At 43.6% G+C, this 23,882-nt stretch overlaps 2 protein-coding genes across 5 annotated transcripts in view; both read right to left on the reverse strand.

Annotated features, from left to right (window-relative positions):
• Positions 1-455: 455 nt before the first annotated feature.
• LOC111963971 (ubiquitin-conjugating enzyme E2 G1) lies at positions 456-6,145 on the reverse strand. Its single transcript, XM_023987584.2, has 6 exons — positions 5,892-6,145; positions 5,286-5,388; positions 2,308-2,405; positions 1,614-1,792; positions 1,233-1,349; positions 456-1,048 (listed from the first exon to the last, which is right to left on the reverse strand). Exons 1-5 carry the CDS (start codon positions 5,932-5,934, stop codon positions 1,263-1,265), a joined length of 510 nt encoding a protein of 169 aa, XP_023843352.1. The 5' UTR covers positions 5,935-6,145; the 3' UTR covers positions 456-1,048; positions 1,233-1,262.
• A 4,295-nt stretch (positions 6,146-10,440) lies between these two features.
• The window catches only part of LOC111964508 (serine/threonine-protein kinase ULK1), a 49,448-nt gene continuing 36,006 nt past the window's right edge, over positions 10,441-23,882 (reverse strand). For 3 of the 4 annotated variants that reach the window (XM_070443573.1, XM_070443572.1, XM_070443575.1), the window contains 11 exons: positions 23,415-23,558; positions 19,857-20,011; positions 19,119-19,369; positions 18,662-18,965; positions 15,822-15,944; positions 15,425-15,609; positions 15,057-15,235; positions 14,724-14,842; positions 14,336-14,493; positions 13,775-13,910; positions 10,441-13,338 (listed from right to left, as the gene is read on the reverse strand). In XM_070443573.1, the coding sequence (XP_070299674.1) occupies positions 13,283-13,338; positions 13,775-13,910; positions 14,336-14,493; positions 14,724-14,842; positions 15,057-15,235; positions 15,425-15,609; positions 15,822-15,944; positions 18,662-18,965; positions 19,119-19,369; positions 19,857-20,011; positions 23,415-23,558 (1,810 nt within the window). In that variant the 3' untranslated portion in view covers positions 10,441-13,282. The remainder of the gene's footprint in view (positions 13,339-13,774; positions 13,911-14,335; positions 14,494-14,723; positions 14,843-15,056; positions 15,236-15,424; positions 15,610-15,821; positions 15,945-18,661; positions 18,966-19,118; positions 19,370-19,856; positions 20,012-23,414; positions 23,559-23,882) is intronic. The other variant, XM_070443574.1, reaches the window with a different exon arrangement.

The raw sequence follows: 23,882 nt of genomic DNA on the forward strand, positions 1-23,882 counted from the left end.
TCCATCACCACTTTCATTATTTTGATCCTTTGCATTGCATGAATAACTTGCGTAACACTCAAAAGCTTCTCCTCGTGGATAGAAATTGTGCTGTTGCAAAGGGCTAGTGTAATCTGCTTCCACAGGAGAAAATGGCAATACTGGTGTGGACATTCAACCAAAACTGGCATCACCTTATTCACATCCTTGAGACTACACAAACTACAACCATCTGAAATGTGATTACTTTTCTTTCTGTAGATGTTAACAGGTGACCAAAGCTTAAATAATTAATCACACAAGGATAGACAAAGGAAAAATGACACTGAACACATGTCCCTGAAAAATATCCTAGAAGGAAATCAAGACTAACAGCAAGGAAAATCAAGTATACAAACTTCACTGATAATACATGAAGGGGAAAACCAAAAGACATAACTTGAGATCTATGATATACAGTACATAATATTTACATATACAATTAGAGCTGAGATCTTTATTACAAAAAAATATTATTTTCCTCATGCTAATATTCTTAGGTTTGTTTATCCCCAAAAAATTATTGATCAAAAATTGAAGAAAACAGACATCACCGGAGACAGTTTCCTTAGCTAACAGGGAAACAACTTAAGGCAGCAGAGTGTATTAACCCTTTTGAGAGAAAGGACTTTGCAGAACACTTTGGAAGGAATGGGCTTCCATAGGTAAAGAACGGGGGCAACGATAGCCATTGTTGGTTGGTATCTCTTCATTGACCACAATTGCATAAGAGACAAGTCAAAAGTAGATGGCTCAGTGGCAGGTTGAAAATAAAGAATAAGCTCTTCAAAACAAAAACATGCATCTTGAGTTGTCATAATTATCATTTAAATAAATAAGTCTAAGGTGAGAACTGGGCAATAACCATGAGGGGATGTTTTTTCCTCCACAAATCCACATAGGAGATGACCCTATTTACACAACTAAAGAAAAAGGGCTGGCTTTTTATTCCACATCTTCCTAAGAGCAGAGCACTGGTGCAAAAGTCTTTATTGAAGAGTGACATGATCGATCTCCCGATGTTAAAATTCTAGCAAAAAAACAAAACAATTAGCTTGCAGACAAAATATAAATCAAGGGAAACGATCAAGACTGATAGGGAAACAAACAATTGAAGATGTACTATCCAGCCAAGGCACTGAATGGGTCTCAAATTCTGCAACGTGAGTGTGAGATTATAGCCGAGCGCTGTGTGGATCCAGAAAGGTACTCACTGGGTGTGTGGCAATGGTGGGGGAAGGGGCCTAGTCAAACGCCATCTCCTGACTCTTTCGTACACAGCGAGCCACCTTCCTCTTGAACTCTCCACAAGGATCCTCTCTCCATTCTTTCTGCAGGGCACAACACAACTGTACATTAAAAACTCGAGCTTCACAAGCACTACAATCAACTAAACTGGTAGATAATCCCGCACTACTACTATCAAAAATGTTGTTCTACAAAATCAAGTCAAAAACTATATGAGCACTGACATTTCACTTGTTTCTGTAAATTCGTTGAGGCCATAAAAACAAGAAAAAAACAGCACCATATGCGATGTTTCAGCTTTTCTCATTGAATTCCCCCGTCTGCGAGGGAGTAAGTCTGGGACTTACGGCTGCGTCCACATTGGCGGGTGAGTCGCCGTTCGGGTCGGCCAGCATGGAGATGACACTGATCATGATGGTCTCTACAGTGTGAATGGGCAGCCAGCGCTCCTCAGGCTTCTCATAGCCAAACTTGTCCTCTCCGGGCTCGTGCAGGATGGAGATACACACATCACCATTCTTTGCAACTGAAAGAGAGGAGTACAGGAATCATAAACTGCTGACCATCTTACTAACACACAGGTCTTTAGTCGTCAGCTGTATAGCACATGGAACAAAACTGAAGATCTTCAACTCAAATGTCAAATCCATTTTTCTGTATGGATCTGAAACACGGAGAACACTTTGAACATGCTGAACAAACTAAAGTAATTATTTAACCACTGTCTCAGATGGTGTCTGGCCAGTAGACTCCCAGAATACGTCAGCAACATCAGGCTGTGGGAAATTACAAAACAAGACCCAATAGGAAGCACAATGAGAGAAGGAAGTGGAGCTGGATAGGACACACTAAGAAGAAACAAATCAATCACAAAACAGGCTCCAGCATGGAACCCACAGGGCAAACACAAAAGAGGAAGGCCTAGAACCACCTGGAGATCAAGCACAGAGCAGGAGATGAAGGCAGGAGGTGTGCCATGGCAAGGCCGAGAGTAAATAGCACAGAAAGAGACGAAGGTGATTCATCAATGAAACCACTTACCATTGGGATGCCATATTTCTGTGATGAACTTCATCTTTGGAGGCCTATGTGGGTAGTCATGGGGAAAGGTCAAGTAGGCTTTAAAGAAACCACCCTCGCTGTAAAGAGACAAGATGAGAAAATTAGTGTCACTCATATGAGGTGCTAAGTGCCCGTCACTATTTACCACAGACACAAAGTAAACCCCGCCTATTTATACAATTCCTCTTCTTAAAAAAGGACCCCCCCCACCCCCAGAGGAAGTTGCCACCACTATTTAATTTCCTGTCCTAGAGATGAAATGCACATTTAGGTTCTACCTCCGAAGAATGACGAAGTCTACTTATACATATTCATGAATTGGTCTATGTCTGGTTCTGTATTTGTCATAAGCATTGATTTAGGGAAAACGTTGCCACTGATGGAAACCACTGGCTTATCTCTGACTTTGCCATCTCCAAAGTTTTGGCATATTCCATAAATTGCGTCCGAGAATCCACCATAGAAACAGTTTGACGAGATTAAGATGAGGCTCTGGTAACATAGATAATAGGCAGGTACCCAGTTACACAGATTTACCGCCCAAAACCAGTCCCTTTCCCCGGGATAAATAACTGACAAACCGGTAAATGATAATAAATTATTTCTATGAACAGCATGGCGTGAAATGGAACTGTTAAATTATATGCYCTGTCAAATCTGGTTTCTCTACGGCCTCTACATGATGAATCATCAATGCTCAGGGTGGGGACAGACAGCCCATCTCAGTATGGAGCGCAGGTCACAATGCATGTAGACCTATCATCTCATCAAGGGAACTTTTTTTWWWATTGTGATTGGCAGGCCTATATTTTTTTGCAACATAGTCTATGCTACAGTAATATAAAGACCAAATGCGCTTCTAATTTACCCATCTCCATCTGGCTTTCGGGGGTCACCTTTTTTTGTTGTAAAGTTTTAAAACAGCCTATCACTCGAACATCGTTGCTTTAAATCTGTGCACGTGCGAGCACGCTCTCCTAGCCTACCTCTTAAGGTAATAAATTCAATGCAGTATTAGCCTTACATTTAGCTAATTAAAGATGGGTTATGCATAATAACCTTCTAATTTATAGCCTCTGTCTCTTGCCCTATACGCAAGTGCCTGTCATCCGCTGGTCTCTCCTTAAAAAACACCCCTTAGCTCTTGYAGTCCCATGCAGAACTAGTTAGACTAGAATAGCTTGCTGGACATTTGTTTTTGGCATAACTTATACCAATAGGCTATTCGAAGAGGGACGCAATCTCTTTTTTGCTGAATGTTAAATACAGCAGCCAATAAAACTCACGGATAGTATGAAAGAAAAGCGAATGCACGGTAAGCTATAGCAGAAATTTATTCAGACCCATAACCATTCAATCTGGAAGAGAAGTGAAAGCCTCCTGCATCTTTCTAGTCCTATATTATTCAAGGATGTCATTAGAATGATGAAGATAAATGAAATAAGTTGTTGTCCTTAACTGTTGAAAGCGAGGAAGGAATGTAGCAACAAGGGAGAGAAAGAGGAGGTAGGCTAATAACCTTAGGGGAAACGTTATGAAAGGTACAGTGCATTCGGAAAGTATTTAGACCCCTTGACTTTTTCCACGTTTTGTTACGTTACAGCCTTATTCTAAAATGTATTAAACAAACTGAAATATCACTTTCACAAAAGTATTCAGACCCTTTACTCAGTACTTTGTTGAAGCACCTTTGGCAGCGATTACAGCCTTGAGTCTTCTTGGGTATGATGCTACAAGCTTGGCACACCTGTATTTGGGGAGTTTCTCCCATTCTTCTCTGCAGAGCCTCTTAAGATCTGTCAGGTTGGTTGGGGAGCATCGCCGCACAACTATTTTCAGGTCTCTCCAGAGATGTTTGATRGGGTTCAAGTCCGGGCTCTGGCTGGGCCACTCAAGGACATTCATKAAAGACTTGTCCCGAAGCCACTTCTGCCTTGTCTTGGCTGTGCACTTAGGGTCATTGTCCTGTTGGACCAAGAACACACAGTTCTTGGTCACCTCCCTGACCAAGGCCCTTCTCCCCCGATTGCTCAGTTTGGCCGGGCGCCCAGCTCTAGGAAGTGTCTTGGGGGTTCCAAACTTCTTCCATTTCAGAATTATGAGGCCACTGTTCTTGGGGACCTTCAGTGCTGCATAAATGTTTTGGTATCCTTCCCCAGATCTGTGCCTCGACACAATCCTGTCTCGGAGCTCTACGGCCAATTCCATCGACCTCATGGCTTGGTTTTTGCTCTGACATGCACTGTCAACTGTGGGACCTTATATAGACAGGTGTGTGCCTTTCCAAATAATGTCCAATCAATTMAATTTACCATAGGTGGACTCCAATCAAGTTGTAAAAACATCTCAAGGATGATCAATGGAAACAGGATGTACCRGAGCTCAATTTCAAATCTCATAGCAAAGYGTCTGAATACTTATGTAAATAAGGTGGGGTATTGTGTGTAGATTGATGAGGAATTTATTTTATTTGATCAATTTTAGAATAAGGCTGTAAGGTAACAAAATGTGGAAAAAGTGAAGGGGTCTGAAAACTTTCCGAATGCACTTGTACACCAACTTTTTAAAGGGCTGGTAGTGAGTTCAGAATTCTATCACCTGAAGCATGTGGCAGAATCACGTAAACACTTGCACAAGCTCAGCAAGTATGCATGCCTAGTGCATGTATTTTTCATCTTGTGCACATGCTTCAGGTGATAGAAAATCTGAACACATTTACAAAAGTTGGAATTATTCTTTCATGTGGATATATTGTCTCATTCCTACCTGCAAAGGACCAACCACATGGACAACTGGTAAAGTAAATATACAATATATATTCTGGCTTGTAGAGATCGTAAGAGTAAACTTTCATGATCCTAACGCTCATTTATCCCCAACGTTGAATCCAATGCAATTCAACGTGGGGTCTCCAGGTTATGCCTTCAACAAACATAGCAGATTTGTAAAACACTCACAATAATGTATCTTGAGGGCCAATAACAACCACCTCCCACTGATGGATGTTATCATCGTCTATGAGACCGGCAGAAAATCCCTCCACAGGGTTCTTGTTGAGCTCTAAAAAGGGGTAAACAAACACGCGGACATTATTACCCAATACCCACCCCTGAAAGTGTGATCTACTTGATGCCATGTCATGCGTGTTGTCAAGCTTTTCATAAACGTCAGTCTAGAATTCAGCTAACGGACCAGTTAAAATGAACATTGAATGTTATTTAGCTTGAGGAAATTACCTAGACGTGTGGCTACGATCACATAAATGGCACACTTCTACAAGTCTTAGCTAGCGAACATAACGTCACCACCACTGTTGTGTTTTGCTAGCTAGTTAACTTTAACTGGTTAGCAAAATGGTATGTCACGCGTTAGCTAGCTAAACATACACCAGCTGGGAATTTGCATTGCGTACTAGCCGTAGCTACGTTGACATTTAAATACAAGTAAAACAAACATTATTTGACTACAAGCTAGCCAAGTTGGCCACTAGCTAGCCAAGTTACAGGTAACTACCACACTTGTTCAACTCGGCTTAATTTAGCTAACGTTAGGTGCTAGCTTACCTGCCAGTTGTTTTCGAAGCAACAGTGATGATTGATCGGTCATTTTATGTGGATTAGCCTACCTATAAAGACAACGACCTGAACTGCCTCTAACATAAAATATAACAGAACAAAGAATTGGAGAGAGAGAGACCTAGCTAGRTTGTTACCGATGTTTCAACAAGGCCCTATTGGTTGATCGTTTCACACAGAGAGGCACAGCTTCCTACAGCTAGGCTAGCAAAATCCCCATACACCGCATGCGCCCTACTCGTCAAGAGAGAGGGAGGTGCAAGCCTACATCAGGGTTACCCAACTGTGCAAGTGTTTTTATTTTTGACCTAACATTTTCTGAGCAAAACAAATTGTTTATGATTTGGTTTATTGTTGTACATATAAGACTGTAAAAACACAAGCAAATAATCTCCAAGTGATTTTAATGTTGTAAATCGGTTCCAAAGTATTCCCACACCTAATAGAGATATACACCAAGTACACTAAACATTAGGAACACCTTCCTAATATTGAGTTCACCGTCACTTTTGCCCTCAGAACAGCCTTAATTCGTTGGGGGCATGGACTTTACAAGGTGTCGAAAGCGTTCCACAGGCCCATGTTGACTCCYATGCACTTGTGTCAGGTTGGCTGGATGTCCTTTGGGTGGTGGAGTAGAAGTTGACACGGGGGTTAAAATRCATTACTGTCCTGTCAATTYTTTTCCTGTTCTGTCCTGATCCCGCAACATTTCTATAACACCGGAACTTTCTTGTTCCTTCCTGATAAAAACCAATCCAGTCCCATCCCGTGCTCATTTTTTGCACGTAGAAATATGTAGGCTGTGTTTGTTTAGGAAGTACTTAAAATAATTTCAGTAATGCAATATGCGACTGTGATATGTGGTTGTCTCGCCTATTTTAGTTAAATGCACTGACTGTAGGCCTAAGTCACTCTGGATAAGAGGGTATTCTACGCTGCACAAAAATATAAACACAACATGTAAAGTGTTGGTCCCACATTTCATGAGCTGTAATAAAAAATCCCAGAAATTGAGAAGTATTTCTGTCCTTAATAAAACACTGTTGTGGGYGAAAACTCATTCTGATTGGCTGGACCTGGCTTCCCAGTGGGTGGGCCTGGCTACCAAGTGGGTGGGCCTATGCCCTCCAAGGCCGAGTCATGTGAAATCAATAGATTAGGGCCTAATGGATTTATTTCAATTGACGGATTTCCCTATATGAACTGTAACTCAGTAAAATCTTTGAAATTGTTGCATGTTGCCTTTACATTTTTGGTCAGTATAAATMACCTAAATGTATATCGATTAAGGCTGGATGAGGACAGAGACCCCAGCAGGATGGTCTGCTCASCACAGCACCGGCATAAATCTGTAGCCTACAGCTGAGCATTGCCACATATGAACATTTACAACACATTTACATTTACAACATGAAAAATACATATGTCAGTCTGGTTTTATTTCACTCTTCACCTCAGATGGCACGGGTTTAGTTAAATATGCGAACAATTGGGCTTGCTATGCCGCTTCAGGTCGCTTTCCCCCCAGTAGTAGCCTATTTGATCATGTGTGGAGCAACAAATAATGCTCCACACATGACACATTTCCGCCCCAAAAACGTATTTTATACTGTACTACCTGTTCCTTTAGACCAGGGTTCKCCAACTGGCAGCCCACAGGCCGAATTTGGCCCAAGGGTAATTTTATTTGGTCCCTCAAGTATTCTGGGCAAAACAAAACAAACTTCTTTTTTTTATAATAAAATATAATGGTAGACAGAAAGGACTGTTAAAACACCAGCTCCAAGGGATTTTAATTTAGGAAATCTCATCCAAAGTATTCCCACACATAAGAGATATATGTGATCGTATACAAATGTAAGCAAGATTTATCTGTTTGGACTTCTTGTGGTCAATTTTTTGTCTACAAATTATTTTTAATTATGTTCCGGCCRCCTGACCATCTGCTCAAGAAAYAAAATGGCCCGCGGCTGAATGTAGTTGATGATCCCTGCTGTAGACTGTTGATCCTGTTCCCATGTTAGTCTCTATGGTGGACCATTCTTGATACAGACAGGAAACGGTTGAGCATGAAATCCCCAGCAGCATTGCAGTTCATGACACAAACCTGTGCGCCTGGCACTCACTATCATACCCCGTTCAAAGGCATTTACATTTTTGTCTGGCCCATTCACCCTCTGAGTGGCACACATACACAATCCATGTCTCAATTGTCTCAAGGCTTAAAAATCCTTCTTCAACCGGTCTCCTCCCCTTCATTGACACAAGGGCTCTTTAACCCTGTTCCTGGAGAGCTACTGTCCTGTAGGTTTTCATTCCAACCCTAATCTAGTACACCTGTATATAGCCTCGCTACTATTGTTTTATTGTTGCTCTTTTAATTTTATTGTTGCTCTTGAATTATTTATTTCCTTCTATATATATATATGTATTATTTTTTTAAACTTCAGTTTATTTTAGTAAATACTTTCTTCACACMTATTTTTCTTAAAACTGCATTGTTGGTTAAGGGCTTGTAAGTAAGCATTTCACTGTAAGTCTACACCTGTTGTATTATGTTGTAACCCACAGGAGGGTAGCTCTCCAGGAACAGGGTTGGAGAGCCCTGATCTACACTGATTGAAGTGGATTTAAAAAATGACATCAATAAGGGATTATTGCTTTCACCTGGATTCAGTGGTAGAAAAAGTACCCAATTGTCATACTTGACTATTTTCCTYTCCTGCTAAGCATTCAAAATGTAACAAGTACTTTTGGGAAAATGTAAAGACTAAAAAGTAGATTCTTTTTTTTAAGGTATCTGTGACCAACAAATGCATATCTGTATTCCCAGTCATGTGAAATCCATAGATTAATGCCTAATGCATTAATTTCAATTGACTGATTTCCTTATATGAACTGTAACAGTAAAATCTTTGAAATTGTTGCYTTTATATTTTTGTTCAGTGTAATATTTGACTAAAACAATKATTRTGAACCTTGCTTACATTTTTTTATGATCACATACACTGAGTATATAAAACATTAAGAACACCTGCTTGTTCCATGACATAGACTGARCAGGTGAATCCAGGCAGTGGTGTAAAGTACTTTAAGTAAAAATACTTTAAAGRATTACTTAAGTAGTTTTTTGGGGTACCTTTACTATTTARATTTTTTTACAACTTTTACTTCACTACATTCCTAATTTAAAAAAAGATAGGGGCATGGAWCAGAAAACCAGTCAMTGTCTGGTGTGACAACATTTTGCCTCATGCAGCGCAGGCTGTTGATTGTGGCCTGTGGAATGTTATCCCACTCTCCTTCAATGGCTGAGCCAAGTTGCTGGATATTGGCGGGAACTGGAAATCGCTATTGTACATGTCAACCCAGAGCATCCCAAACATGCTCAATGGGTGACATGTCTGGTGAGTATGCAGYCCATGGAAGAACTGGGACATTTTCAGKTTCCAGGAATTGTGTACAGATCCTTSCGACATGGGGCCGTGCATTATCATGCTTAAGTATGAYGTGAAGGCGYCGGATGAATGGCACGAAAATGGGCTTCAGGATCTCGTCACGTTATCTCTGTGCATTCAAATTGCCATCGATAAAATGCAATTGTGTGCGTTGTCTGTAGCTTATGCCATAACCCCACCYCCACCATGGGGCACTCCGTTCACAATGCTYACATCAGCAAACCGCTCGCCCACATGACGCCATACACACTATCTGCCATCTGCCCGGTACAGTTGAAACCGGGATTCATCCATCGAAGGCCCACTGAAGACGGTCATGACGCCGAACTGCAGTCAGGTSAAGAACCTGGTGAGGACGACGAGCACGCAGATGAGCTTGCTTGAGACGGTTTCTGACAGTTTGTGCAAACATTCTTCAGGTGTGCAAACCCAGTTTCATCAGCTCCCTCAAAACTTGAGACATCTGTGGCATTGTGTTGTGACAAAACTGCACATTTTAGAGTGGCCTTTTATTGTCCCCAGCACAGTGCACCTGTGTAATGATCGTGCTGTTTAATCAGCTTCTTGATATGCCACACCTGTCAACTGGATGGATTATCTGTACACAACATCTGAGAGAAATACGTTTTTTGTTCGAATGGAACATTTCTGGGATATTTTATTTCAACTTATGAAACATGGGACCAACAGTTTATATTTTTGTTCAGTGTATATCTGTTTGGCCTTTTTGTGGTCAATTTGTATAAATTTGTAATTATGTTCCGGCCCCCTGAAAATATGGTACAAAAAAAACAAAAAACATCCCGCAGTTGAATCTACTGTAGTCGATGAACCCTGCCATACGGTCATTGGTGCAAGCGCAAACAAGTGCTGCTGTTTGCATGGCTACCACTAAAGACACCTTGAAATTGTAACATGCCAATGGTTACAATTAGCATATCAACGTAATAATTGTAGAAGTAAGCTATTAACATCCTTTCAAATAATTAAMACATTTTGTACCTCACCTCCAGAAGTATGAAACTCTTTTATTTTCAAGAAAGAACCACCAGTAAAAATCAACATACACAACCTAATTCCTTTCACAATTTTATTTCTGCAGTGCCTTTCAAACYAGAAATGTTCACAGACATTGTAATAGTGTATAGTTTTTCCCCCCCTTTTTACAGGCTTAAATGTACAGTCAGAGATATAGCTCCAACAACAGTCTAGAATTGATAGTAGGGAAAGTTTCTATTTCTAATACTTTTCTTTGGATGGGTGGGGAAATTCTGTCCATGCTTTGTTATATATACACACATTCAGAGAAATAACTTCATTTACTATTCTTATGTACAAGTGATACTGAGATAGTATGGTCAATATTCAAATCAGCAGTGTGGAAGAAACTTTCAGGTGTACTGCATTTATAAAGCCAAAAGCAAAACTGCAAACGTCTTAAGTTGGCAAAACCTTGTTTTCAGTGATATCATTAGTGTCACGTAAGCAAGCACTGGAGTGCAGATCAAGCTTTTACTTCATGGGCCTTTTCAATCAACCCGCCTTGTAAGTTGTCATTCTTCTACAGAGTGACTTACATYACATGTGTTGCTTTAGATTCTTACACATTAGGATGGCTGCATGTATATACACATGTATATAGTGACACACGTGACACATGTATATAAAAAACTAAAAGGTCTACCATTGCCTTGCTACCAGCCAGTCATTGAACATTTCCCATTTTATAACAACTGATAAGGTGATGAAASTCATATGAGTCACTAGACATGACCACATCATTCATCTAGGATGTATAATATAAACTAGACATTTAACTCTGTATGCTTGTGCAGCAGAATTTCAMAGTGATTTATTTTTTGGTATATTTTGCTGACTGGTGAAAGGAAAAAGGCAAGAAAGCATCTATGGGCAAACCAGAATATTCAGACAATCTTCACAGSGGAAAATGCTCCCCCGCTCTTGTTTCTGTTAGTTKCCTGTAYTGAGGAAATATAAAAGCCATTCATTCACTCTTTCAAACAGTTTCACACAAATGCATACACAAAACACACAAACTTCTTCGAGTGCATATAGGTTGCCTCTAACCACCGGTCCATTGCACAGTGAGATATTTTGTCCATCCCCTATTGGTTATTGTTGAGGATACAAGCTGTGGTTAGGGAAATATCCACCCACCTCTAATATAAATTACACAACCGATCCACTACAATTCAATAAACTGTACTGCTTTTCAAAATCCAACACAAGCATCACTCCTCAGTTTGYCTACTCAATACAACAAAAATATTTTTTCAGTTTACACATTTAGCATTTTTCTTKTTTTTTCCCTTCTTCTTCAAAGGCACCTTTCAAAGTTTAATAGCTTATGACATTTCCCTGTTTTCAAGATTAAGACAACCATCACACTTCAACATCTGACAATGAATAAAGCTAACACAAAACTGCCTAAAACTACAATAAAAAACATAGAAATAACTCCCAAAACAAAATTCTCTCCAAGCATGTACATGAAAAACTGAACATATATGTTTCATGTACATCTTATAACTCACCCCCCCGCCCTCTTCTTTCTGTACAGTACTGATAAACCTCAACACAGTGCAATAACACCAGTAGTCATTGACAGGTGTAGTCCAGTCCGGCAACTATACTGCAAGTTTTACAAGCAGACCTACATTGAAACTGATTGTGACGTCTGTACTCCATAAGAGGTTTGAATGGGAAAATATGAAATAAATAAAGCTCAACTAATTCTCACATGTTTGGTCAGAGATCAGTGGTAATTGGTTTCTTTTCCAATTTGGGCAATATTCCTTTGTCTAATTCGTCTACAAAGTGATATTCCTGGCTTTTTACTGGTTTAGTAAAACTTTAGGAAATAATATTAAGATGATGATGATGATTCATCTCAAGCACTCTGACTAAAAAGCTGAATGGGGAGTATGTGGTTRCAGCTGTTCCTCCAACATGGCTGCCATATCAAACACTGGTCAAAGGGAAATGCTCAGCGAYGCCCATTTCCTGTCCATATTTAATATCCTGTGATAGAACCATATATAGGTGCTGTTACAGAAGTGTTTTACTTTATTTATCCCTGTCTATGACACTTTATTGATGCTTCATTTGCCATATTAAGAATGAGAATGTGGCCCAGTAGGTAGATTGTTGGGCCATAGACAGGAGAATCTAGAAAGGTTTGCTGTCTGTGCCACTGAGCCTTTGACAGGTAAGGTCCATAACTTAAAATGACCTATTTTCTACATACAACTCAAKATGTACACAAACAGGCCAGTGGGCTGTGACAGGCCATGCAATTGGGTTAACATTCTTAAACTCTTCTGGTTTCCCTGAAAAACACACCAAAAAAGATKTATATTATATTTTTACACTGAGTGGCTTCTTATATAGTGAGACTTCATGTCTTAGGAGTGAAGGTTCATTTGTGATTGCTTTGCGCTGAATTACTGACAGGATTAAATGGAGCGAGACTGTGACTGCAGTAGCATCGTCCTGCAGACAGCTTGACTGTGATTGGTCAGGGTAGCGTTCRAGACGGTAAGGGGCTGTGTGTGTGTGTGTGTGGCTCTGCAGAGAGTCAGTCCGTTTAGTGGGGTCCTGTCTGACACACAGAGGAGTGTGTAGTTGCCCCCTCACAAGCCCTTCATCTCCAACATCWGTTCASCTAAGAGTGCTTGGTGGTGGGGCAGACACAGAAACCTCCAGTCCAGAGTCTACCCAGTCCAGACTACAGGCCCTTCTTAACGACCCCCCKCTCCCACCGGCTGACATCTCCATGGAAACTATAGGGTGGGGGGAAGATACGGAGTTGGTTGGGAGYTTGATTGGGCATGGTAGTGCCGGTCCAGAATGAGTGACATCATAGCATAGCAGCATCACGGGTGCTGAGCAGAGTCCTCAAACACATAGCCCTGACTGCAGAGCTGTGAGGCGACGCTCAATGCATTCCTTACCTGCCGAGAGAGAAAGTAMAAGTAGTATTATTCATTGATTGATGTTGTGAAAGGGACAACTCACAAAGCTACCAGTAAGTAAAAAAGAACAGCCAAAAGTGTCCAATTACTTTGTAATTACCTATGTAGTCATGGAAATAAAGTCATGTTTTATACAGGTAGCCTAGAGGCAGGTAGCTTAGTGGTTAGAGTGTTGGGCCAGACAGAGATGAACAGAAAGGACGCAGGTTRAAATCCCCGAGCCGACAAGGTGAACAAATCTGGCAATGTGCCCTTGAGCAAGGCACTTAACCCTAACTGCTCCTGTAAGTCGCTCTGGATAAGAGTCTGCAAAATTACTACATTGTAAAATGTAAAAAAAAAAAACAGACACGCTACTGCAGTTCAGGCTTAATGGATGTGGTGGGTCAGAGGTGAAAGTTCTGAGGTGACTCACACTTGCTGACGCTGAGGATGTCGTTTTGCTCGGTGAGGAGCAGGGACAGGCCCTCCATCAGCAGCAGGGCCTTGTGGTAGCGCAGCACCGACGCCTCTCCCTGGTGGAACATCTCATCCAGAGCAGCAGCCTGCACCTGGGGAGAGGCAGAGGGGAGGGAGGAGAGAGGAAAAATGGCACGATAAAGGTTTGTATATGGGTTTGAATACAGCATGGGATTCCATTTGGCAGTATGGCTGAATAATAGCAAAGAGCAATTATTTAAATATCACCTTACTACAGCAACACACTATATACAGTGATCTTAAACATGTAGCTGTATAAATGGTGCAACGGGTCAACCACCGGCCGAGTAGAGGGCGAAGAAGAGATCAGGGGCCGTATAAAACATCTCAGAGTAGGAGTGCTGATTTGGGATCAGTTTAGCCTTTTAGGTTACAATGAAAAAGATTACATGGACCGGATCCTAGATAAGCCCTCCTTCTCTGAGAAGCTTGATACACATGGCCCCAGATGCTGACACGACAGAAACAGTTGAGCTAAACACAGTGTCTCCCTTACCATCTGAACAGTGTGGCTAAACAGCAGCCTCTCGGCGGTGATGGTATTGACGTGGTCCATGAGACGGTGCTTGCAGGAGAAGAAATGCTCCAGCCGTGTGTTGAGGGAGAGGCAGGACGACACGCTGGACTTGTACAGCTCATTCAGCCTCTTGACCACTAAACACACAGTCACAGAGTAGAGGGCTGAGAGTGGAGCAGTGTTCACGTTGGAAATAGAGAGAGAGAGAGAGAGAGAGAGAGAGAGAGAGAGAGCAGTCCTACTCCACAGCAGGGTTGGGCTCAATACATTTTTTTTTAATGATACATCTGCCATTTGAGTGTAATGTTATATCCTTCTGTAAATGTTGGCTTTTAATCAGCCGTGTTCTAAAGTTGTTGGGTCTCACCTTGTTTGACAGTAGCAGAGGGGTACAGTTTTCCCTGTTTGACGCGCTCCATGGCTGTGTGCAAGGCAGACGACAGAAGCTCTGCAGTCTTCATGTACAACACCAGCTGCTCCGCATAGCTGAGACACACACACACGCACACAGATCAGAGTCATGATTTGTAGCTGATGCTACAGTCATTGCAAAGTGTCTCTGAATCTCAAAGTGAACAGTAACCAAGTCTGACTCGCTTTTATCATCCATTTGTAAAGATCTCATATTCCATGAAAAGGAAAGACTAGACAAAGTTGTTTCAGTAACAATGGTTTAGCTTCARTAGCTGGTGGCTCTCACCTCCACTCCCGGCTGAGGGAGCTGATCTGGTCAGCCACTAGGCTTTGCTGCTGCAGGAGGGAGYGCGGGGAGGTGTCCCCGTGCTTCGCCCCAGCCCCCCTGACCCCTGCCACCTCCATCAGACAGCGGGCAAAGTCCAGGGTGAAGCGCAGGCTCCTCAGGGTGTCTGTGTGCTCCTGCTGCACTCAGACAGACAGATGGAGAGAGAGAGACAAGGTCACGCACATTGAACGTCATAAAATATAGCCTACAGGGAGATGGGCATTCTTCAAAACAGAGACCGAGATGAACAGAAAAAACATGCAGATACAAACTCAGAGAAACAGACAGCAGCAACCCCACATCCCAACCCSTACTCCTCCTCTCACCTCCATCAGGGTCTCCTCTGGCAGCTCAGGGGCCAGGAAGCTAACAGGTCCCCCCATGTTGGCTGTAATTGGGTCTGTGAAGCTGTAGCGTGGTCTGGAAGGACCCTCAAAGCTGTCCAGATAGGTACCTGTCTGAAATCGGCTGGTGAAGGACCCCACTGGGCTTATGGAGCTGGAGGAGCCTGCTATAGAAATAAGTGGTATTGTGATTAGAGCATGGAAAGTACCTCAGAACAGGCCCTTGATGGCACTTAGTCTAAACTGACAGTTGTTTAACTTACACAGAGTAGTGTATTGTGCATATCATTGCCACTAAGATCAGCATCCCTAGGACACTATAATGTATTTGGATGCTGTGCGGAGCAATGACACCTAGCTGCTGAGCCAATCATCTCACCTGAGAACTGTCTGGTCCTGGAGGGCTGTGGAGGGATGCTGCCACTGGGTGGGGAGCCCACAGTGAACACCACCTGMGCTGGGCGGGCTGAGCCTGCTGCCATGGCTCCACCAKCAGAGGGTGCTGAGGACAGAGACACAGAACTCATCAGACATAACACAGGGAGGATGAATCACGGTAATGACCTAGCTACATGCAGTGGAGCAAGTTAYTAATTTACCCTGGTAATTAGTGTTACTGCTTTAAAAGTCCTATTTGCCCATATTATTATCAGACCAGTATACGTACAACCGTTACCTTCCCCATTCAAAACCTATAACAGGGATATTTGAAACATAATGTTTCTCTACGCACCCACGTGTGAGCTGTAGAAACACATTTCAGTTCCTATAGAAAAAAGGAATGTTCTATTAGAGCGGAGGAGTAGGCTTGGGTGGGCCTGGGTGGCACATCCCCACCCACTGGGGCCCTGCCAGGCCCACCCAATCAGATTGAGCAAAAACAAAAAAGAATACATKATTCTTTAAAAAAATACAACAGTCCTCATCACCTTAGAACCAACTTCTCTGGTTTTAAATGGCCTATGTGGCATCGATGATCYGCTATGAAAAGCCAAATGACATTTACTCCTYAGGTGCTGGCTTGCTGCATCCTCGACAACTACTGTGATTATTATTATTTGACCATGCTGGTCATTTATGAACATTTTAACATCTTGGCCATGTTCTGTTATAATCTCCACCCGGCACAGCCAGAAGAGGACTGGCCACCCCTCATAGCCTGGTTCCTCTCTAGGTTTCTTCCTAGGTTTTGGCCTTTCTAGGGAGTTTTTCCTAGCCACCGTGCTTCTACACCTGCATTGCTTGCTGTTAGGGGTTTTAGGCTGGGTTTCTGTACAGCACTTTGAGATATCAGCTGATGTACGAAGGGCTATATAAATACATTTGAAATGATTTGATCGATATGAGTACGAAAATAGTGTCAAAATTGACTACAAAGTGTACATAGAATAATTTTGGTRATAAAGTCAGTCTCGTCTAAAACTGAGTTTTGTAAGTGAGTTTGTCACGACTTACTGGAGGGGTGGGTATGGATACAATCATGCCCATTTGCCCATGCCCACTAATATGAGATAATCAGCTGTGCTGATTGCGCTGTGCGTGCTCTATCCAATCATAGCAGCCAGAACCTCCAGACAGTGAGACAGACCTGCCCATTACACGGCGCCTCAGGCTTGTTTACATAAGACAACACCTCACCAATGTTATGTTGAAAGAACCCTTAAGCCCTTTATGGAGTGCTCACTTGCTGATGTTTGATAGTGCCAATCTGCCACTTTCTGGGGCAAAATTAAAATTGAGATGATCAGAGCGCATTTGTATCAAAACTGCAACTTGTCAATATTCCAAAACCCATTTGCAAGCATTTTGTGTCCACCCGCAACCTGTTTTGTAACATTATTCCCTATACAACACTGTCAGACAGACACACACTCTGGTCATAGGTAGTGAGAAAGTTCTAGTGGTGGCGCAGCGGTTTAAGGCACTGCGGTGCTTGAGGCGTCACTACAGATCCGGGTTCTATCCCGGGCTGTGTCGCAGCCGGCCGTGACCGGGAGACCMATGAGGCGKCGCACCTTTGGCCCAGCGTCGTCCGYGTTAGGGGAGGGTTTGGTCGGCCGGGATGTCTTTGTCCCATCGCTCTTCAGTGATTCCTGCGGCAGGCTGGGAGCATGGACTCGGTCGCCAGTTGTACGGTGTTTCCTCCGACACATTGGTGCGGCTGGCTTCTGGGTTAAGCGAGCAGTGTGTCAAGAGGCAGGGCGGCTTGGCAGGGTGGTGTTTCGGGGGATGCATGCATGCAAATTAATTACTTAAAAACCATACAATGTGATTTTCTAGATTTTTGTTTTAGATTCCGTCTCTCACAGTTGAAGTGTACCTATGATAAAAATTACAGACCTCTACATGCTTTGTAAGTAGGAAAACCTGCAAAATCGTCAGTGTATCAAATACTTGTTCTCCCCACTGTATATAAAAACGGCGCCAAAGCACAAACGCCATRACTCGCCAGTGACTTGATAAACCAAAGCTACTGAATGTGCCTGCTAGCTACTACCGTACTTGCTAGCTTCATTGACAAACACACAAGTTGGAACTTAGCTAGCTAGCAATTGATTTTGGGCACTGATAAACAGTGRGTAGCTTGTGCTTTATTTAAGATAGTTTGGCAGCTTGCYGATGAAGTTGTAGACATGTTATTGTTCTCAGAAACCAGTTTTCAGCTCGCAGKCAGACTTTCCCTTCATGATAGATTTTAAGGAAGTTATTATTTCGAGGAAGTGGCTGGCCATGTTGTTGCTACGGTGATTCAATAGGGACAAACAACAGTACCTGCCATGATACGATATTCGAACATAACACACCCACATCAAACCACATCCCCAAGACAACTCGTTTGGCTTCAGTCATTGCTGCTAGCGTTTCTTAATGAACCACCAACACAAGGTCAAATCAGGAAGCGCAGTCACCCATTAAAACGTTTTTGTGTTGGAATTGAGTCCTGTGGAACTTCACCCAATTGATACTGTGACCCCAGTCTAAAAAATAAGTGAGGAAATATGCACAGCTCTGCTGACCTTGGAAGCGCCAAGTTCTAACCCCCAAACAGATCTATACGGAGTGACCCACATCCACACAAAGGAAAAACCGAGTAAGTCACTGTGATATTAACTATCTAGTCAACCTCGGTTGGTGAATATAACAGCTCTTTATGCTTTAGTCATTCAGGTAGACAATTACTGAAGGGTAAAACTTGGTGAATAGGTCTACTATGCCCACCTGTGATGTCTCTGTTTGAGCTGAGGTTCTCACTGCTGCCGTGCTCCCCCAGCGGTCCTCCAAACGCAGCCATCAGCAGCATGTCAGACAGACGACCTGCACTCTGAGACCTGCCGAAGCTCTTGTTGTCTTCTGTAGTCCTCTGGCTGTATTGCCCAAGCTGGCCAGTAGGCGGCTGTCCTGGGTACCTGGGGTTTGAGGCAGCCCTGCTGRCGGGCGGGGCCAGAACCAGACCCTGCTGGGCCAAGAAAGTCACCAGGTTGGGGGAGCTGGGAGGTTTGGGGAACTCAAAGGGTGGTATGGCCTGTGGACAGGATATCAGTGTCAGATGCAAAGTAGAGTCGAGAGACTATAGACAGTGGAATTGATTGTTTAAAGCAATAGTACAATTGCTGAATAGTTCAGTTTCCTCTAAAACACAGGCGTTGTACTAGCTGTGTCCAAAACATGAACTCACTCTAGAGGGGGATCCCAGGATGGTGGGGAGGGGGCTGCGCTGCATGAGTTCACTCAGCCTGGGGGAGGAGTGCAGGGGCCGCATAGCCATCTTGCCTGCCTGCAGGTTGACCACCACGGGGTCAGAGTGCTGCTTCCTGATCTTCTGCCTGCCGCCACCACTAGTGGCCTCCAGGAGACAGGGGGCGCTGTGGAGCCGGGTGCCCAGGCCTTGCTGCTGAGGGGGAGGCCGTGTGTCGGGGAATTGGAGAGCTGGAGATGGACAGGGGTTAGAAGTTACAGCACAATGTTATCTTTACATTATCAAGATGAGTTACTAACTATACAGCTGAAGGAAAGACACAGGAAAGTAAAACATCTAAAAGGTGATGGTTCCTTTAAGTCAGGTTAAAACCCCTCTGATCAAGACAACAGGAAGTGAATAGCCTTGGTCTATTACAGAGCAACTCCCAAATGCCCCTGACCAGTTTAACCATTTCCACCACTAACAAAACACTAAAACAATCAGCCCAAAATTTGGAGCGACGGACAGGGAAGGAGGGAGGGGAACCCCGGATTCCCACCTCCGCCCCGTGACCCCCCGCTGCCCGTGTCCAACGGGCGTGCTTGCCCTGGCAGCTCAGGGATGGTGCCCATTTCACACACAGAGGGAGACGAGAGAGGGGGACAAGAAAAAAGAAGGAGAGGAAAGAAAGAAGAGGGGACATTTTGACACATCAATGCACTCTGGCAGACATACCTTGAGGAGAAAGCTGGAAGAGTCTGGCCCCTCCTACAGACAGCCTGCAGGGCCCAGCCAAGGTCCCGTGGCCTCCTGGGTAAGGCAGCGATGGGCCAGTCCTTCCGAATCCCAGGGAACTATTGCTGCTGCAGCCGCGCACCAGAGTAGACGGTCTGTGGCAGGGGGAGGAACAAAGTCACAAAGACAATATTCCCTGTTATCTCTAAGCTAGCAATGTTACTACTGCGCCACAGAAGAGACTGTGTGTTTATATAAGCTTGTGTGTGTAAGTAATGCATGTATACTGAGTGTACAAAACATTAAGGACACCTGATCTTTCCATGACAGACTGACCAGGTGAATCCAGGTGAAAGCTATGATCCCTTATTGATGTCACTTGTTAAATCCACTTCAATCAGTGTCGATGAATTGTATTTTACATTTTTATTTAACTAGGCAAATCAGTTAATAACAAATTCTTATTTACAATGACGGCCTACCCCGGCCAAACCCTAACCCGGACGACGCTGGGCCAATTGTGCACCGCCCTATGGGACTCCCAATCARGCCCGGTTGTGATACAGCCTGGAATCGAACCAGGGTCTGTAGTAACGCCTCTAGCACAGAGTTAAGTGCCTTTGAACAGGTTATGTTAGTAGGTTCCAGGCGCACGGGTTTGTGTCAAATTTAATTTGTCACATGCGCCGAATAGAACAGCTGTAGACCTTACAGTGAAATGCTTACTTACAAGCCATTAACCAACAATGCAGTTAAGAAAAATGTTAAGTAAAAAAAATAGACAAGTAAAAAAAATAATATATAATCTAAGTAACAAATAATTAAAGAGCAGCAGTAAAATAACAGTAACGAGGCTATATACAGGGGGTACCGGTACAGAGTCAATGTGCGGGGGCACCGGTTAGTCGAGGTAATTGAGGTAATATGTACATGTAGGTAGAGTTAAAGTGAGAGTAGCAGCAGAGTAAAAAGAGGGGGGGGGGGGGACAATGCAAATAGTCTGGGTAGGCATTTGCTTAGCTGTTCAGGAGTCTTATGGCTTGGGGGTAGAAGCTGTTAAGAAGCCTTTTGGACCTAGACTTGGCGCTCCGGTACCGCTTGTCATGCATTAGCAGAGGGAACAGTCTATGACTAGGGTGGCTGGAGTCTTTGACAATTTTTAGGGCCTTCCTCTGACACCTCCTGGTATAGAGGTCCTGGATGGCAGGAAGCTTGGCCGCAGTGATGTACTAGGCCGTATGCACTACCCTCTGTATTGCCTTGCGGTTGGAGGCCGAGCAGTTGCCATACCAGGCAGTGATGCAACCCGTAAGAATGCTCTCGATGGTGCAGCTGTAGAACTTTTTGAGGATCTGAATATCCATGCCAAATCTTTTCAGTCTCCTGAGGGGGAATAGGCTTTGGTGTGCCCTCTTCATGACTGTCTTGGTGTGTTTGGACCATGATAGTTTGTTGGTGATGTGGACACCAAGGAACTTGAAGCTCTCAACCTGCTCCACTTCAGCCCTGTCGATGAGAATGGGGGCGTGCTCGGTCCTCCTTTTCCTGTCGTCCACAATCATCATCTTTGTCTTGATCACGTTGAGGGAGAGGTTGTTGTCCTGGCACCACACAGCCAGGTCTCTGATCATCATCATCATTGTCGGTGATCAGGTCTATGACTGTATTAAATGTATTAGTTTTCCTCATCAATCTACACAGCAAAATATATATATATTTAAAAAAACATTGTGAACCAATATGTTTTCACAACGACTGTTGTGTCATTGGCAAACTTAACGATGGTGTTGGAGTCATGCCTGGCCGTGCAGTCATGAGAGAACAGGGAGTACAGGAGGGGCCTGAGCACGTACCTCAGAGGGGCCCCTGAGTTGAGGAACAGCGTGGCGGATGTGTTGCTACCTACCCTTACAACCTGGGGGCGTCCCGTCAGGAAGTCCAGGATCCAGTTGCAGAAGGTGTTTTGTCCCAGGGTCCTTAGCATTCTCACATAGGTGTTCCTTTTGTCCAGGTTGGAAAGGGCAGTGTGGAGTGCAATAGAGATTGCATCATCTGTGGATCTGTTGGAGCAGTATGCAAATGATGTGGGTCTAAGGTTTCTGGGATGATGTTGTTGATGTGAGCCATGACCAGCCTTTCAAAGCACTTCATGGCTACAGACGTGAGTGCTACGGGGCGATAGTCATTTAGGCAGGTTGCCTTAGTGTTCTTGGGCACAGGGACTATGGTGGTCTGCTTGAAACATGTTGSTATTACAGACTCAGTCTGAGACAGGTTGAAAATGTCAGWGAAGACACTTGCCAGTTGGTCCGCGCATGCTCGGAGTACACGTCCTTTAGTTTTTGCTTGTAAGCAGGAATCAGGAGGATAGGATTATGGTCAGATTTGCCAAATGGAGGGCGAAGGAGAGCTTTAAATCGCGTCTCTGTATGTCGAGTAAAGGTGGTCTAAAGGTGTTTTTCCCCCCTCTGGTTGCACATTTAACATGCTGGTAGAAATGAGGTAGAACGGATTTAAGTTTGCCTGCATTAAAGTRRCCGGCCACTAGGAACGCCGCCTGTATGAGCATTTGAGTGCGGACTTAGTGAAAGCATCGGTTTGTGGTGGTAAATAGACAGCTACGAAGAACATAGATGAAAACTCTCTTGGTAAATAGTGTGGTCTACAGCTTATCATGAGATACTCCACCAAAACCTCGAGACTTCCTTACTATTACATTTTGTGCACAAGCTGTTGTTTACAAATATACATAGACCGCAACCCCTTGTCTTACCAGAYACGGCTGTTCTATCCTGCCGATACATCGTAAAACCCACCAGCTGWATGTTATTCATCTCGTCGTTCAGCCACGACTCAGTGAAACATAAGATATTACAGTTTTTATTGTCCCGTTGGTAGGATATACATGATCGTAGTTTGTCTATTTTATTATCCAATGATTGTACGTTGGCTAATAGGACCGATGGTAAAGGCAGATTACCCACTCGCCGTCGGATCCTTACAAGGCACCTGGGCCTACGTCCCCGATATCTCTGTCTCTTTCTCCTGCGAATGACGGGGATGGGGGCCTTGTCGGGTGTCTGAAATAAATCCTTTGCATCAGACTCGTTACAGAAAWAATCTTCTTCCAGTACYAGGTGAGTAATCACTGTCCTGATATCTAGAAGCTCTTTTCGGTCATAAGAAACAGTGGCAGAAACATTATGTACAAAATAAGTTACAAATAACACGAAAAAACACACACAATAGCACAATTGGTTAGGGGACCGTAAAATGGCAGCCATCTCCTCCGGCACCATCAAGAACTGCAACGCTGCTGGTTTTCTCACGTTCAACAGCTTCAGTGTGTATCAGAAATGGTCTACCACCCAAAGGACATCCAGCCAACTTGGGCCAGCATCCCTGTGGGCCAGCATCCCTGTGGAACACTTTCGACACCATGTAGAGTCCATGCCCTGACGAATTGAGGCTGTTCTGAGGGCAAAAGGGGGTGTGTGCAACTCAATAGTAGGAAGGTGTCCTTAATGTCTTGTACACTCAGTGTATGTATATACTGACTGTGGGGAGCCATCATGGCTGAGGGAATGAAGGTTCTGCTCCATGCGCTGGTAGTTGGGGACCTGAGTGGGAACGGGAATGGGCACCGACTGACCGTYGTTACCATAGTTACCACAGTTACTGCCAGAGAACTCACTTGGCCGACTGAAAGAAGAGAGAAAGCGGGAGTTAYCTACGTTTAACCATTCCCTGTCTAATCAATGCATTAACAAAGCGAGTGAAACAGCAAAAATACTGAGAGAATAGTAACAGACAAAACATTATGTAATAGTGAGAGTGAAKGATAGAGAGAGAAAGAGCAATGTGAGCCCTTGATTTGTGATTGCTTTGGTAGAGAGGGGAGATGATGATGATCAGCTTGACCTACTGAAAAGGGCTGGGAATTGCCAGGGACCTCGTGACACGATATTATCACGATACTTACGTGCTGATACAATGTGTATTGTGATTCTCACGATTATCACAATT

Source organism: Salvelinus sp. IW2-2015, linkage group LG5, assembly GCF_002910315.2.
Source record: "Salvelinus sp. IW2-2015 linkage group LG5, ASM291031v2, whole genome shotgun sequence".
Classification (NCBI taxonomy): Eukaryota; Metazoa; Chordata; class Actinopteri; order Salmoniformes; family Salmonidae; genus Salvelinus; species Salvelinus sp. IW2-2015.

Bases quoted from the DNA above. Each gene is read 5' to 3' on its own strand.
- LOC111963971 (XM_023987584.2), bottom strand. From the start codon at position 5,934: ATGACCGATCAATCATCACTGTTGCTTCGAAAACAACTGGCAG. The intron at 2,406-5,285 runs GTGAGTGTTTTA...GTCTCTTTACAG, and splicing joins GGCCCTCAAGATACATTATT to CGAGGGTGGTTTCTTTAAAG. The intron at 1,350-1,613 runs GTAAGTCCCAGA...TGTGCCCTGCAG, and splicing joins CCGCCAATGTGGACGCAGCC to AAAGAATGGAGAGAGGATCC.